At 33.0% G+C, this 17,025-nt stretch overlaps 2 protein-coding genes across 3 annotated transcripts; one reads left to right on the top strand and one right to left on the bottom strand.

The window, feature by feature from the left end:
* Positions 1 to 1,609: 1,609 nt before the first annotated feature.
* On the top strand, positions 1,610 to 3,989 carry LOC120080550 (beta-1,4-N-acetylglucosaminyltransferase family protein). 2 transcript variants are annotated; one of them, XM_039035246.2, is made up of 2 exons: positions 1,610 to 2,061; positions 2,526 to 3,989. In XM_039035246.2, the coding sequence occupies exons 1-2, from the start codon at positions 1,999 to 2,001 to the stop codon at positions 3,624 to 3,626; spliced, it is 1,164 nt and encodes a 387-aa protein (XP_038891174.2). In that variant the 5' UTR covers positions 1,610 to 1,998; the 3' UTR covers positions 3,627 to 3,989. The 2 variants fall into 2 exon arrangements, with proteins under 2 accessions (XP_038891174.2, XP_038891175.2); XM_039035247.2 differs by having other exon boundaries at positions 1,616 to 2,061; positions 2,529 to 3,989.
* Positions 3,990 to 9,561: 5,572 nt separating this feature from the next.
* LOC120080331 (RNA-binding CRS1 / YhbY (CRM) domain protein) lies at positions 9,562 to 13,521 on the bottom strand. The gene is given in 5 exon segments (XM_039034975.2): positions 9,562 to 10,214; positions 10,217 to 10,903; positions 11,903 to 12,304; positions 12,635 to 12,920; positions 13,245 to 13,521. Coding segments are annotated over 5 exon segments (1,860 nt in total). The 5' UTR covers positions 13,310 to 13,521; the 3' UTR covers positions 9,562 to 9,794.
* Between the last annotated feature and the right edge of the window lie 3,504 nt (positions 13,522 to 17,025).

Raw genomic sequence — 17,025 nt, 5'->3', positions numbered from 1 at the left:
TTCCTAAACAGTTAATTCAAGCCAAACACGAACATATTTCAATTTGTATAAAAAATACACTCGATCAAAATGTAAGAAGTTTGAATCTTCACTTTGTGTATGAGTTTTTTTTTTTTTTTTTGAAGGTTTATTTATGCAATCTAAAATCACTGAAATTAAAAAAAAACTTCTTTTTGACCTATTTCATTTTGTAAAAATTAGAAAAGAAAAGTTTTATGCATAAACTTATCAAGTTGTATCCATGTTTATCATGAACTTTCAATTACCTCGAATGAAACACAAAAATGAGATAAATATTGCAATTTTTACTATTTTATATAATTCCTAAGGAAACTCTTCCACTGAAATGAACTATAAAACATATGCATGGTATTAATAATTCTACTTCATAATTAACTTTCGGATAGATCAAATTTAAATTTATGCCAAACTTAATATTATTGAATTTTATGAAGATTTTTACCTTCTCTTTCTTTTTCTGTAAAAAGATTAGTGTTCAATTAGAAAATATTGAATATATTAGGGATGTGAAATGGTCAGTCGGAGTCGGTTTTTCGATCAAATTGATCGTCAGGAAGTTGGTTTTATTCTTTAGATTTGTTTTTAGATGCCAACTGAGCCCCTCCTCTTCTCCAATTGATAACATTTGGCTTGACTGATTTTGGTCGGCTAGCTCGATTTTTCGGTCTATAATGGTCATCCCTAGAATATATGAGAAAAATTGCAATGTTTAAATTAACCTGATATTTAACTTGGTGAAATTAAGATTTTAGAATAAAAATTAGGGGAAGTATCAATTTATATCCCTAAACTCTAGGTTGTATCAATTTAAACCCTAAACTAATAACTAATCAATTTAAACCCTAAACTTTTGTTAATGTATTCATTTACACCATCTATTACATTCTATTTAGAGAAACTTTGTATGAAACTTATGTATCAATTAAACATCTAAACTATCATAAATAAATTAATTTAGATGCTTAGATGGAATTTCCTTTTAAAAGCACACATGCATCTACTCTAGTAGTACATTTTGTTAAACAACATTTGAAGAAATTTACACATATTTAAGAATTAATGCATATATGATCTTTAAAGATACTTGTAATAAAGAGTTTACATCGGTTGACTTAGGAAAAATTAAAAGTTTAACTAACTTAAATTTTAAGCTTTACACAATATTAATGGAATTTGAAAGAATGTGTAAACTTATATACTTATGAAAGTTAATGACTTAAACGAATATAATTATTAGTTCATTATTTTAATTAATACAACTTACAAAGTTTAGAGATATAAATTGATATTACTCATCAAAATAATATAATTTCACAAATTTATAGATAAAAATTCAAATTTTTTTAAAAGGAGGAATAGAGTTGGAAAAAAAAAACATAACGGTTCCTTTCCTTGTATACGTTGTCTAGAACTATAATTGGTCGCCAACACCCCCTTAGCTGGCCGTCCATTGGATCAGCATCTGATTTGAATCCAACGGTGAAAAAGAGATCAAGATGTTGAGGACGGGGAGGAGAGTGTGAGCACGGCGTACACAAGAAATTCCCTTTTGTTGAAAAGTTTTCTATATTTTTGGGATTATTCAGTGAAGGAAAATTCAGGAGATAAAAATAAAAGAAAAATAAATAAATAAAAATTTGAGGTTAAGCACCATTTCTGTATCCTTCTTTCAGTCATCTCTCTGGTGACCTCTCTCTCTCTCTCTCCTCCGGAATTCTGTAATTGAGAGTTGCTTTTGTGAAACAGCGGCTGGCCATCAAAAAAGCAACAAACGGCTACAATTTGCGCTATTTTGACGATGAAACAGAGCGTTTAAACTAAACCCATTTCCCATTTTATACCCATACTTCCTGAATTTTGTTTTGCTTTCGCCCTTTTGTTGGGATTTTTGATCCGAGTCTCTAGGATCTGATTTTTTGAGAGAATTTTGAGGACTTTTCGGCATTTTCTGTGATTTTTTTCACTATTTTGTTCATCATGTCTGATGGGTATTACAGTTCTAAGAAGACCGATGATATCTGTGAAGACGTTTGTGGCCAGGTGAGTCTGTTGCTTTCAATCCCTCTCTATTTTTCTCTTTTTTTATTGTTTTTTTTTTCGTATCTGTTGTTTTGGATCAAAACATTTGTGGGTTTTTTTTTTTCCTTTCCTTTTTCTAAACCCTTTTGATTGAAATACCCATTAATGGCGAAAAAGGTACAGTTATCTGCAATGGTGTATGCAATGATGGTTATTCTTCGTTTTTGTTCTGTTTATGAGCAGAACAGTTTGATTCGAAGTGTGCATTGATTTGGGATTTAATCAAATTTTGCTGTCCTTTTCAATTTATTGCTAAATTTCCTTTTCTAGGTGTTGTAATTTCAGCTTAATTAAAGAATCCTTTCGTTTTTTAACGTCTTTCCGTCGTCCCCACTTATCATTTGCATCTGGAAATGAAATGTTTAGCTTGAATCTGTTGGATCGTTGATTATGTTCTTCAATGTTTCTTGTTTTTTTGTTTGTAGCAGGGGCCTCGTGGTGCTTTTAGTTTGTCTAGATTTCGATGTATTCTTCGAGGGTGGGATTTGAAGACACTAATTTCTCTGTTTCTCGCTGTTCCACTCTTGATATTGTTCATATATCTTCATGGTCAGAAGATCTCTTATTTCCTTAGACCTTTATGGGAGTCTCCTCCAAAGCCATTTCATGAAATCCCACACTACTATCATGAAAATGTATCAATGGAATCTCTCTGTAAGCTTCATGGTTGGACATTGCGTGAATCACCAAGGCGAGTTTTCGATGCTGTTCTGTTTAGTAATGAGGTTGACATCCTGACTGTCAGATGGAATGAACTTTATCCTTATGTGACTCAATTTGTGCTTCTCGAGTCGAACTCGACGTTCACTGGTTTGGTGAAGCCATTGGTTTTTGCAGATAACCGAGAACAGTTTAGCTTTGTCGAGCCACGGTTGACTTATGGGATGATAGGGGGAAGATTTAAGAAAGGAGAGAATCCATTTGTTGAAGAGGCTTATCAAAGATTGGCTCTAGATCAGCTTCTTAGGATTGCAGGGATACAGGATGATGACTTGTTGATCATGTCTGATGTCGACGAAATCCCAAGTGCTCACACGATAAACCTTTTGAGGTGGTGCGACGATATTCCACCCATTCTCCACCTGCGACTGAGGAACTACCTGTACTCCTTTGAGTTTTATGCAGATGACAACAGTTGGAGAGCTTCTGTCCATCAGTACAAGCATGGTAATACACGGTACGCTCATTTTCGTCAATCCGATGAAATTTTATCGGATTCAGGGTGGCACTGTAGCTTTTGCTTCCGCCATATCAGCGAGTTCATATTCAAGATGAAAGCATACAGCCATTACGATAGAGTCAGGTTCTCTCATTACTTGAACCCTGACAGAATTCAGGATATAATATGCAAAGGGGCAGATCTATTTGACATGCTTCCTGAAGAGTACACGTTTCGGGAGATGATTGGGAAGATGGGACCGATCCCCCAGTCTTACTCAGCCGTTCATCTCCCGTCATTCCTGCTAAACAATGCCGAGAAGTACAAATACTTGTTACCAGGTAACTGCAGAAGAGAAAGTGGCTAAATTATGAAAGGAACAAGATAGAAATGGCTTTGTAAATGTTGAACATAAAGAGATCCTTATTCTGGAGGTTAAAGGTTTGTGTCCAATGAAGTTGAGGCTGAAATAGGAACTGAGGGCAGAAACAAACTCCATATTATTGCACTGAGGAAACTGGTTGTAATTGCTATTGGCTTATTAGGCACAAACCACCATATTTCTTCAAAGTTGAATCAAATTTCTCAAGCTTCTCTTATAGGCATTGCTTAGGTAACACTGTAATTTCCACCATCTCTTTGTATTGATCTTAGAACATTGTCACAGTACTCATTTATTCTTTTCTCAATAGTTTTTCTGCCAATGAAAAGAAAAGTTAATCTTCTTAGATATCAGTTTTCTCCTCCTTTCTTTGCTGTTTTATGTTGAATTTGGGGCCTGACTTCTGAAATTGCTTACTTTTCTTCTTCTCCTGTTCCTCTTAGGATACAAGTTGAAACCTAAAAATTGAAATTGATTCGACAGGTCGAATGATATGAACTATCATTATTGGTCCACTTCGATTTAGTTGGTTTAATATCTTCTTAATTGCATTGGGTAATACTTTTAGAGCTAATAATTAAGTATATCGCAAATAGACTCCTATAAATGATATAGTCTATCATCCATAGACTTCAAGAGTTGGATCTAAATTTTGCTATATTTGCTAATTGTTTTACATTGTGTTATATCTATTAATCCTTTAGATTTGATTATTATATTTGTAATAATCCCTTTTGAAAACTCAGTTATATTAAGTTCATTCATCGGTCTTTAGATTGATAATCGAACTAATGAATTGAACCCATTGTTTAGAGTGAAAATTGTGAATTCTCTCTTGTGAGGTTGTGAATGAAACATGGAAAGTGGGAAGCATGTGGACATTTCTTCCTCTAAGCATTAATCATGGTGCCCACCACTCCCTTCTTTAAACACAAAAGAATCTTCCATTTCACCCAAAAAAAAAGAAAAATATCTTGAATTAAAGTTAGTAATGGTAAAAAAAAAAAAAAAAACCTTCTTTTTATCTGTTTACACTTTCATTCTTGTGCTGTGTTTGGTTTGATGCTTTTTAAAGCAAGTCAATAGAACTATTTTTTAAACCAAAGCTTACTGAGACCATTTCTTTTGTCAATTATTATATCTCAAAATGACCATTTTGTAAAAGCCAGACAGGCCAGGCCATAATAACTAATGAATGGGACAAAGAGAATCTTTTTGGAAAGAAAAAAAAAAAAAAACAAAGATTTGTTTAAATTTTGGCCAGCCCGATTGGTTTGTTTTTTTTTTTTTTTTTTTTTTTTTTTTTTAATATAAAGAAATGGTAATTTGTTTGGGAGTTTGTTTTTTTAAAATTATTTCTAAGAATTTTTTTTAATGTTTAACGTTATCATATAAATATTCATAAGTCTCTGGTAAAGGAGTTCACCTGTTCGGAAAATTCTTATGAAAATATGAAAAATGTTTTTAAAAAGTTGATTAGGAGTAAATAAATTGAATAATTATCAAATTTATCTTAAATTATATAGAAGATGTTCTCTTTTGCAACAAATCATTACAGTATTATCTATGATTGAACATGATGATTTATTGATTTCCAAACATTATAGAATAGCTGAAATGTGCAATTTTAACTTTAATAACAATAGTTTAAATAAAATTTAATTGATAAATAATAATAAAAAAGAGTGTCATGTTTCTCTAGTGGTGACAAATTAATTTACAATTCAAATAGAACAAAATTTTGCATTATAACTTCTGTTATTATTAGATGTTTAATATCTTGTGACTTAAACATTTTTTAATTAAAAAAATCAAAAAAAAAATATTACAAAATTAATTAGAATTAATATGCTAGGACATTAATAAGATAGTATAGGTAGAAGAGAGTTAATATCCTCAAGATTCAACATTTCCTTAAACCAATAAATTCCTTCAACAACTTATTATCAAAATAATAATAATAATAATAATAATAATAATAATTAATAAACTAGTTAGTTAATTAGCAAAGAAATAAATTCTTTCATTGGCTAAAAAGATAAAAATTCATCCAACAACTAGTCCATTTATTGCTTGCTACTTAAGAATTTTTTAAGAATTATGTGGGATCAACTCAATAAATATTTAATAAATCAATAAATCAATAAATTATTTAACGTCGTGTCAAATAATTAATGGAGCTAATATTTACGTAGCACTAAAATTTTTTCCAACAACTATAAACGCTCAATCAATAAAACAGGTGGAGGTTGATCAGAAATAAAACAAGTTGCCATTGACTTTCAAACATACCCCAATAGAATTAAGTATTTATGAAAGTGGCCATGCTTCTCCATGAGAACCATTTTTAAAAAAGATTAAATATAAAAATAAAGTAGTATATTTGTGGTCAAAAGTTTTCATCATCTAGTTTCATTCTAATTTTGTCCATTTAATTTCTAAATTAAAAAAATATATATTTTCAAATTTAAAATTGAAATGTGATTCTAGAGAGTACTTATATTTAATAATATTAATAAAAATGATGATCTGACATGGCATATGAGATAATGGATTGTTCGGAAAAATTTATCCAAAGAAAATGAATAATTTTTAGTACATACTTATGATAGTACGAGGATTTGAATCTTTTAACTTTAAAGAAAAGAATTTAAGGTTTATGCTCATTTAAAATAAAGTGATATTTACCTAATTGACTACTCTGTGCCCAAAGTTCAAATTTTAATTTTGGGTTTTTAATTTTTAATTTTTATAGTTGGAATTTGAGAACAAAAAGTTAAAAAGAAAAACAGGTAAGGAAGCTAATATCAATTTTAGCGAGAACAAAATGAAAGAAAAAAAAAGTGTTGAAATCAAAGATGAAAATATCCATCGATATGTTCAAAAGGTTCTATATCAATATTAAATATTTACGGATATCTCCAACATCTTTTGTAATGCTTGTAAAACATAAAAAAATGTCGTCTATTTAGTCCAACATGAACAGGAATACTAATAACAATATCTATAAGTTAGTTTGAGAGTAGAAAAATAATGTTAGACTATATATAATCAAATTTACCTTCATCTATTAGCTTAAGCTTTTTGGTCAATCGATAATTTATGGTATCAGAGCTTTACTTATCAATTTAAATTTTTTGGACAATCGGTAATTTAAAACGGTATCAGAGGCTTGAACAGAGGACATCCTGAACAACCTACTCTAATACCATCTTACATCACCAATTGGCTTAAAAGCTTAAGCTGATGAGTGAAGATAAATTTAATTATAATATTTAACTAATAACTTAATTATTAATCTAAATAAATTTTACAAAATTCAAATTTACAGAAATATCTTCGATATCGTTATTCTGTTGATATATCCATAAAATTGAAATATCGATATCGGTATAAACATCGGGTTGAAATATCTTGAATATGTTATCTGACACTCCAAACGACCAAGCACAGTAAGTGAATCAGGGTCTAGGGACGATGCTCTCCTAGTGGGGGTCTAGAGGTAATGCCCTATAACCTAAGTTGTATTCGTATTTATGTTATTTACGAATTGATATTTATGTTATTTACGATTTGGTTTAAAAGAGTACACTATATAAACTTTTTAACTCTATTGGCATTTCTAGATCTGCAATTTGATATTTTCTCTCAAATAATAAACTACTCTCTCCTTATATCTGTAGATGTAGTTACCATGTTGTTAGTGAATCACATAAATCTATGTGTAGATTTCTCTATTGTTACGTTTTTTTACTTTCTAGTTTGTTTGTCAATTTCATAACAAAATGGAAGCAGCTAATATAAACTAAGAACAAATATTTTATTAACATAAACTTGAGCTTAAGTGCTTAACTCAACTCGTTAAGAGATTATATTTTCTTTATAAAGTTCAATGGTATGAATTCTATGTCATCGATTTCTTTTATTTATTTATTTTTTTTATAATATCATACATGTCTAAAGTCGTGGATAAATAGCTAAATATTGACTTTGCTCAAAAAAAAAAAAAAAAAAAAAAAATGAAAAGCCTATTGTCTTTTACAAGTTATCCCAATGACCTTTTCAACAACCTCTTACCATCAATAGTTGTAAAATGCTTTTTCATTGGTTTTAATTCTCAAACCTAAATTCATCTTCCTTCCTTTTCTTCTTCTCAACTTCTGCAACTTCATTTCCAAATTCTTTGTCACCATTCACTAAAAAAGGTGGGTTTTGATCAACTATCTTTAACCTCCCCACTTTAAAACCCAATTTATGACTTCCACTCTCTCTCTCTATATATATATTAAAATGTGTAGACTTTAAGTGGACAACCCATTTTCTAAACATATCATGAATCATATGTTTTAAAATAGTGACAAATATAAATTCAAACCATGACTTTGATTATTATTATTGTATCATTCTATGTAATAATCATTGATTTACATAAACATGATGATATTAATAGAATAGAATCACAAACATAAATAGTCAAGGTCTATTCTACTTTTTAGGGAAAATATTTATTCATAGTTACACCCTTAAATTTCATGAATTACATCAATTTTAACTCTAAATTTTTATAATTCTATCAATTTACATCATTCCATTACATTTATGGATAAATATCGTGTGAGACTTATAATTTTGTCAATTAAAACCCCTAAACTTTACAAACTAATCAACTTAGACTCTCTATTAAGATTTTATTTAATAATTGTTCGTTCATCATTAATAATCATCCATTTTACTAATCCGACATTTGAAGAAGTCTACACACGTGTAAGAATTAGATGCACAGATGGTCTTCAAATGTAATCTTAATAAATGATCTAAATTAATCTACTTATCACAGTTTAGAAGTTTAATTGAAACAATTATAAGTTTTGCACGATATTTTTTAAATTAAATCTTAATGAAAGTTGATACAAAGGGTTGTTGTAAATATAGCAATCAAGCCCAAAGTATTAACAAATATAGTACAATACAAAATAATTTGAAAATATAGCAAAACTTGAACCAAGTCTCAAAATCTATTCATAATAGACCATATCACTAATAGAAGTCATTCAACGATAGAGATTATCACTTATGTCTATCAGCAATAGAGTCTATCATCGATAGATTTTGTTACATTTGCAACTCTTTAGCAAAATTGCTATACATTTAATTGTTATTCATAAATGTATTGTCCATTGTAATTACCCTTAATATAATTATAAAAGTTTAGAATTTAAATTGATATAATTATTAGTTTCGATGTGAAAATTGATATTTACCCTACTTTTTTATCCTATGAATTTAAATTCGACCTGAATTGAAAATGATATATTATCTTTAAATTTAATATAAATTTGAAGTGTGTAGAGTTATTTGGAAAAGAAAATTTATCTTGGAGGAAGAATCTTATGTTTGTGTGGGAAGAGAGAAGAGTTGACCTAACCCCTTTCATGTTGGGTGGAGAATGTTGTCTTTGGTGAGGACAATTTTAGTGGAGCTAATCTCTATTTTTGGATATTGAGCTCTAATTTAAATCATTTAACTTGAGTTCTTTTTAAGGTTGGGGAAAAAGTAAGGAGAGTTAAAATAATAGTGATACCTAATATTCTATTCATTATAAAATAATTTTCAAAAATCGAGAACCAAACCGATAATAAACCAAACCAACTAAAAATCAATCCATTGATTTAGGCTTGGATCCCTTCTTTGAAAAACCATTGATTTGGTTTGGTTCTTTATTGGCCCCAAAATCGACAAAACCGAACCGATTACCACCCCTACCTCTCTACCTTCCTCAGCTCTATCTATGACTATTTTTCACATCCTCTTCTCTTGCAAAAGGTAGAATTTTACTAGCACTAGTACCATGGCGCTAAGCTTTGGACGTTGAAGCAACATTTTTTTGGGGCTACCATCAAAATCATAAAAAACAAACATGTTTAAACTGAACAGTGATAAACAAACGCGGTAAATATAAATGAATTATATTTAAGGTACAGATGAATAGTTTGTTTTATGGGGTACCTGTCAGCAAACTTACCAAAAATTGGCCTCTCCCTGCCTATCCTCTCACAAACAATCAGATAGTGCATTGAAGCAACTGAAGATGATTGTTGCACCAAGTTTTCAGCCATTGCTTCTTTCCCGTAAATTGCATAGTTGACTGTTTATTTATCTCCTTTCGTCTTCCTCACTACCACTCTGATAATCGTATCTCTGGGGTCTCGATGTCCCTGATTTGTCTTCATCATCTGAATCCCACATTGCTTTTCCTAAATCAGCATCTTTTGAGACAAAGTTGCAACTATTTTTGGATTTGCTCATTCTATCCTGCTTTTGTTTAGTATCTGCATGTTTAAACCTATCATATGCATCATCAAGTTTGTCGAAGCTACTGTCATAGTCATTGACCCTACTGTTCCGATCTTTCTTGATGTGATGCAAATCGTCGTCATTGCGCTTGTAATCATGATTCATGTACCTTGAAACATTCATGTCATCTTCTTCCTCCTCATCTGATTGCCACATAGCACTTTCAAGATCACTGAGCATGTTTTCAGGCTCAGAAGCTTCTTTATCCATCCTTTTTCTTACAAAGGGCTCACATTTCTCTCAAAACTTTTATTTTTGGCCAAATCATGCCTCCCTCCAGTTCTTTGAGTCACCTCGACGATCCCATGAGCTCCATCAGAATCATCCGTATAACTATTATTAGCATTCTGGTCATCATCAGAATCCCATTCCTCCTTGTTTTCATGATCACCATCTTCCTCTTCACTATCGTACATTCTTTGCTTACTATCTCTCTGCCTCCAAACTCTTGGCTTATCCATCTCGTCGTCGGAATTGTTATTTGTACGCATATCAGATTTTCTGAATCTCCCACCATGTTCTTCTCTATTCCTATACCTAATTTGGCTAAGCTCTTCTTTCTCTGCCGCTTCCTCAGCAACCCAATCTCGGTCTGCTGCGTCCTCGATCTCAGCTATGAATCGGTCTAACTCTTCCTGGTCACTGTCACTATTAGATTCCACTTCTTCCATGTTAGTCTTAGTCTTGGTCTTGGTCTCTGTTACTGTCTGCTTATCACCGTAGAAGACATATGGGGTACCTTCGTTTTTGTCAATGGCGTTAAAAAATGTTGAAGCTACTCTCTGTATGCTGGCCATAGCAACTGGATCCTCCGGGTTTATACCCTTACGCCTAAGCTCTTGCTCTATCTTCTTTATGTTTAGCTTCTGAGAGTCGAGAGCTTGTTCAAATCTGGCCTTGAATAATGCCTACATAGAACAACAAACAACTGTCATTCTACTGTTTTCTAGCCCTTCCTTTTTTCTCCTATAGTAATTTTGATTTTCATTCCCTCCGTTTCAGATTAAGTTCAAAATTCCCCTTATTTTTAAAAAGTTTGATTTTGGTCCAAAATGTTTTCTTATGTTTTCCTCATATGGAGAGAAAACCTCCATTCTCAGATATATTGGAAACTTGAGTAATTGAGAAGTCTTTCCTTTTAAATTGTTCATTACAAAGAAGAAGATAAGAGTGAAAGTGAAATCAAACGAAGACAGACTCCAACAAAATTAAATTAAGGAGCATCCAAAAGAATCCAAGTAAGTTTTTCAAAAGACAGAAGGAAGAGTAAGAAAAAAAAAAAACAGAGAGATCGTATGTCAAACTCGTGGCATTTATTCTATCAAATAATCTATTCTTCTCTTTGACAAGCTATCAATAAAAAATTGCGAACATGTCATCATTTAATGGATGTACCTCTACATCATTCATTCAATTAAATCCTGTTAGTCACTTTTAACTAACATAGTTGGCATAGCCAACTAAAATCAAATTTTTCAAAAGATTGTATAATGAAGATTACCAGAAAATTATTGAAGAAAAAGTTCATCTTTCAGAGAACAAAAGTTTATTTCTTTCCAGAATTATTCTCTAAATTCCAAGTCCCATCCTGTACAAAACGTAGTTACTCCAACATTCTATCCACCTAACATACTTCTTCCATCTGATGCTTACTAGCTATCTAGTAGAAGATGCTCCATCCTAATCCTATTTCAATTTTAGGCCAGGAAGATACACTATTCCAGCATAGAGGAATGCATTTCAAGTTGTTGTATTTGATGTAAATCACTCATAGTACTGTCTCAATACGAGGGAAGGGGGTTATTTCTCCATTTATAAACCACAAAAATACAAAACCCAGAAAAAAGTTCGAGTAAAAATATGACAAAGAAACTGAAAGAATAAGCACTGTGATCAAGCATGCGCACCTTTCTCTTAGTAAGCGTGTTGATCGGTATCAAATTTTTAGGTTGACGATAGTTTCTTCCACGAAACATGATGATTGTTTTTACATCATGTATATTCACTACAATTCCACCGCTAAGTCTTGCAAGCATGCTTGCCATTTCCTTGATTTTTTCTTTGGGGAAATTATCACAACACACTTGTACCGTCTCATGAAACTTCCAGTGGAGATGCATATTCTGGACCACTCCTCCAAACACTCCACGAACTCCAACGGGGACGTAATTTTTATTTCTAAAGCCTATTTTTTTATAAGCTTGAAGCTGTTCAGGGGTCAAGAGCTCAGGGTCATGACGAGGGGGTGGCAACTCTGGTAGCTCATACTTCTTGAGTTGTTGCAAAAGTAATGCTACTTTCTTCTTGGCCTGTGAAAGATATGTGACAAATGTGTTCAAATTAATCGATCAAATTTAAATTCCATGTGCACGCATGTGTGGATGGTGTGTTGGATATCATTACACAATAAAACTAATAGGCGTAGAATTATGTTATCTTTTAAAACAAGGTCAGCAGTATAGTGCATTGAACTTAAATTGAACATCAGATGTAAATTAAGTTCAGATTTCCCAGAAAGAATGGTATAATTAAAAAATAAACCTCTTCAATCACAAGTATGATTTAGAATTAAAACACATGTAAAACATATACGTTTCATCAAAATCAGTAACATGGATTATAACTAGTAAATAGCATACTCTTTTGAGGTTGTAAAGGAGGCGTTCTTCCTCTGTCATCAACTTTTTCTTTATTTTCTTAGCTCTTCGGATCTCCCTTAAGGTTTTACCAGACTCCTTCCTCATTCTTCTCTCCACCTTACTTCGCATACTCCTTCCCTTCGATGTTGACATACAACGGAACGACCCATTGAAAGGACCAACAACCTTAGATGTCGAAGGCAGTATATATTCACCATGAATACTTCTATGAGCCACATTGCATGAAGCAACCTCTGAATGAAAATCAGTTAATGATATGACATTGCTGCACGCATAAGAAAAGAAAAACACAATCTTATCACAACTGTTCGTATTCATCCAATTGGTTGCTAAGTACATGAGAAGATCAGTACAAATAAAGTAAAAGAAATGTATAAATTTCTCAACAAGTAAAAAGAAACGCTAGAAAACTGAAATAAGCGAAATTCATAGATAAAAATGAATTGATAGTTGAATGACTGCCACAGAAACGCCTGAAACTAAAGCAAAAGATTGGAAACTGTATCATAGAAACCGCAACATGGGAAACAAGAACAAAATTAGTTTACCTAGGAACCAAAAGGAATCGAGAGAGAGATAGAGAAGATACTTGTAGCGATTGGATAGGAGAGTGGAAACCCTACTGAAACAGAGTCTTCGAGTAGCAGCTAACATCGATGAATGAATTAAGGAAAGAGATGATGATGGATCAATCAGTTACCACCGCCGACCGGAAAGGGTTTTGCGATTGCAGGCTGCAGGGTTTAGCGTTCATTCTGATCATGGCCATTTCCCCCTTTGCCCTTCCTCTCTCTCTCTTTTTTTTCGCCCACGAATCACATCATATAATCATATAATACTACAAGAAATGCCACCTCAAATTGTGTAACAATTCAATTTCTAAATTGAGATTTTTATACAGATGATCCAATTTTAGTGGTTTTAACGTTGAATAACGCAATTTCAAAGATGATATATATATATATATATAGAGAGAGAGAGAGGTAAAATTATCAAATAAATTTTTTGCGCGCACGTGGAATGACTAATTCTAGCTCGCCTTAAACCCTCCCCTCTCTCTTGCTCTTCTCTATCTCCATTTCCTGTCTCATAGATCGTTCTCTTCTCTCTCTTTTCTTAGGAGTACACTCATCTCGCTCACCCCTCTTCTTCCTCGCTCTTTGGTGTCAGCCTCGTAATGAAACATCGTCGGATCTAGGTGCTTGTAGGAGAAGAAGACGAAAGAGATTTTATCATGTCTCACCCCTCACGAAATTGTTGGATCCTAATACGATTTTCATTTTTAATCACTAGTTGATCGACTATTGATTTAGAAGAATAATGATTGATTAAAAAAAATCGTGATTGAAATGAATATCGTGTTAGAACTCTAATTATTTCACGATAGGAGAGACATCTTTAATGTGATAGTACTTTATGGCATTAACAAAAGGTTAGTTTTCATTCATTTTCTAGGATTGAGTCATCGGCATTAACATCTCTAAGATTACATCGTATATACAAAAACCTCCTTAAAATTGGTGTTAAAAGTTAATGAGAATTCCACCTATGTAGAGGGATTAATTATTTATACGTTTGTAAATTACAAGACTTTCATTCAAAAAATAAATAAATTACAAATTTGGTCTCTCAACTTCTAAAACATTTAAAGGATCTGAATTTTCAAATTTGGGCCTAATAAGTCTTTCACATGTACAAAAAAATTTAAAATTAATTGATCTATTACATATAAATTTAAACTCCAAGTCTAGTGGAACTAGAGATGTCCACGGGATGGGGTGGGGTCAGAGATGGCTTCCCCATCCCCGGTTCCCTCCAACCATTTCATTCCCCATCTCCGTGAAATTCCCCACGGGGATTGGGGTGAGGATTCCCCATGGGGAATTCGCGAGAATCGGGTTCCCCGCGGAAATTTTTTCCCGTTTGGATTCTTTTACCAAAAAATTAATAATTAATTTAAATCACTATATCAAAATTTGTTACTTAAATAGTTAAATATTTCACTCATATGTGACAAATATATGATTAAAATATTTAATTTTCATAATTTCTAAAAATTTAAATTTAAATATTACAACAATATATCCTAATCTCTACTTAATAAGAAATATATATATCAAATAAAAAGTTATATATAATTACATATATATTATTATAAACATAGCGTGTGTATATCTGTGTGTATGTAAATACATGTATATGTGTATGTAGATACACACACACACACATATATATATGTAGTCTCTTTCATGAACGACATTATATAACGAGACGTTAACACTTCGTGGTCAGGTCTTATACAAACTCTTTGTATAGGATGCCCTCGCTCGCACGTCTTTACATGAATGATCAGGATCAGACTATCTGTAGCAAGTTACAACACTTGTAACTATTCCACAAAGTGGGACTCATTTGTAGTGTTACCAAGATAAGGTTTCCCTGTTATATCTATATACTACAGACCATTTAGGTTATCACTTAAGACATGATCCACTTGTATGTCACTACATACATGCTTAAGTTACAAAATGACAACCAGAGATTTTAATTTATTGGTTTGTGGTAAAGAAAATAAAACATCTAATGTTCAAAAACAAGTAATGAAGAAAATATCATATATTATACATCACAAGCATCCGTACAAAACTGTATTTACAAACTACAAGACACGAGAGTTTAGGACATCATCCCCAATAATCTCCCACTTGTTCTAAAGCGAGTGGGGTGTACATAAAACTAGTACAAAACCATAAACTATGGCACTAAGGCCCAATTCAATAAAATCTCCCACTTTCCATAGTCCAGCCGCGGGCAGTCCCATAGACTCATCTCTGAAGGTGACCCTCAAACATTGTAGCCGTGAGAGCCTTCGTAAACGGGTCAGCAATATTGTGCTCTGAAGCAATCTTCGTGACGATCAGGTCCCCTCGATGCACTATCTTGCAGATCAGATGATACTTCCGCTCTATGTGTTTGTCGCGCCTATGACTCCTAGGCTCCTTGGAGTTCACCATAGTACCACTATTTTCACAATAGAGGGTGATGGGCCTAGACATATACGGAACAAATTTCAGTTCTATCAGGAACTTCCTGAGCCAAACGGCCTCTTTAACAACTTCACAAGCCGCTACATACTCCGCCTCCATAGTAGAGTCGGTGATGCACCCCTACTTAGTACTTTGCCACACTACAGCTCCTCCGTTAAGAGTAAAAACTGACCCTGAAATGGACTTTCAAGAGTCCTTATCAATCTGAAAGTCAGAATCCGTGTATCCAGTAAGGATCAAATCCCTAGATCTATACAAAAGCATGTAGTCCCTCGTTCTCCGAAGATACTTGAGGATGTTCTTAACTGCGGTCCAGTGACACTGGCCTGGGTTAGACTGATACCTACTGACTATTCCCATAGCATAGCAGATGTCTGGCTTAGTACAAAGCATCGCATACATCAAACTGTCAACAACAGATGCATATGGGACCCGTCTCATCTCCTCAACCTCTTGAGGCGTCTTAAGTCACATGTCCATAGACAAAATGACTCCATGCCTAAATGGCAGTAGACCTCTTTTGGAGTCCTGCATCGAGTACTTGAGCAACATCTGATCAATTTACGATGCCTGAGACAGCGTTAGCACTTTGTTCTACGATCCCGAAAGATCTATATACCCAGAACAAATTGAGCCTCCCACAAATCTTTCATTTGGAATTGGGTCGCTAGCCAGTTCTTAACTACAGTCAGTAGACCTACATCATTCCCAATGAGTAGGATATCGTCTACATACAACACTAAGAAAACTATTGAACCGTTGACGATCTTCTTGTAGACATAAGGCTCATCAACATTTTGGTCAAAGACGTACGATTTGATCGCAATATCAAACCGAATATTCCAAGATTGAGACGCCTGTTTCAGCCCATAAATGGACCGATTCAGTTTACAAACTTTTTGTTCTTGACCTTGGGCAATGAATCTCTCGGGCGTGTAGGAATGTATTAGCAACAGTGGAAGCACAAGGATCATTTAAGCACTCTAATTCATTAATTTTGGCAAAATATAAAGTATGCTCTTACAGAAAACAAGTGAGTTTCAAGACATACCTCTTGTAGAACTTCTTCAAAACTTGTTCTCCAACGACAATCTTCTCCAAATCTTGTTGCAGACCACCTCAAGATCTTCTCCACTATTCTCTTGGTGCTCTAGATTGAGTTATGGGACTCAAAACAAGCTTGAATCAAGGGATGAAGGAGAATAGCTCACAACAGCAATCTTGTTGAACAACCTTTTCTTCAACCCGAATTTTCTCTAAAATTCTCTCTTGATTGCATGCCCAAATTTCACTCCAAACGCTTCATTATATTACAGATCAACA

The sequence above is a fragment of the Benincasa hispida genome, chromosome 6 (assembly GCF_027475165.1).
Source record: "Benincasa hispida cultivar pf3 chromosome 6, pf3_genome.v1.1, whole genome shotgun sequence".
Lineage (NCBI taxonomy): Eukaryota > Viridiplantae > Streptophyta > Magnoliopsida > Cucurbitales > Cucurbitaceae > Benincasa > Benincasa hispida.
This window is presented reverse-complemented; position numbering and strand designations above follow the sequence as displayed.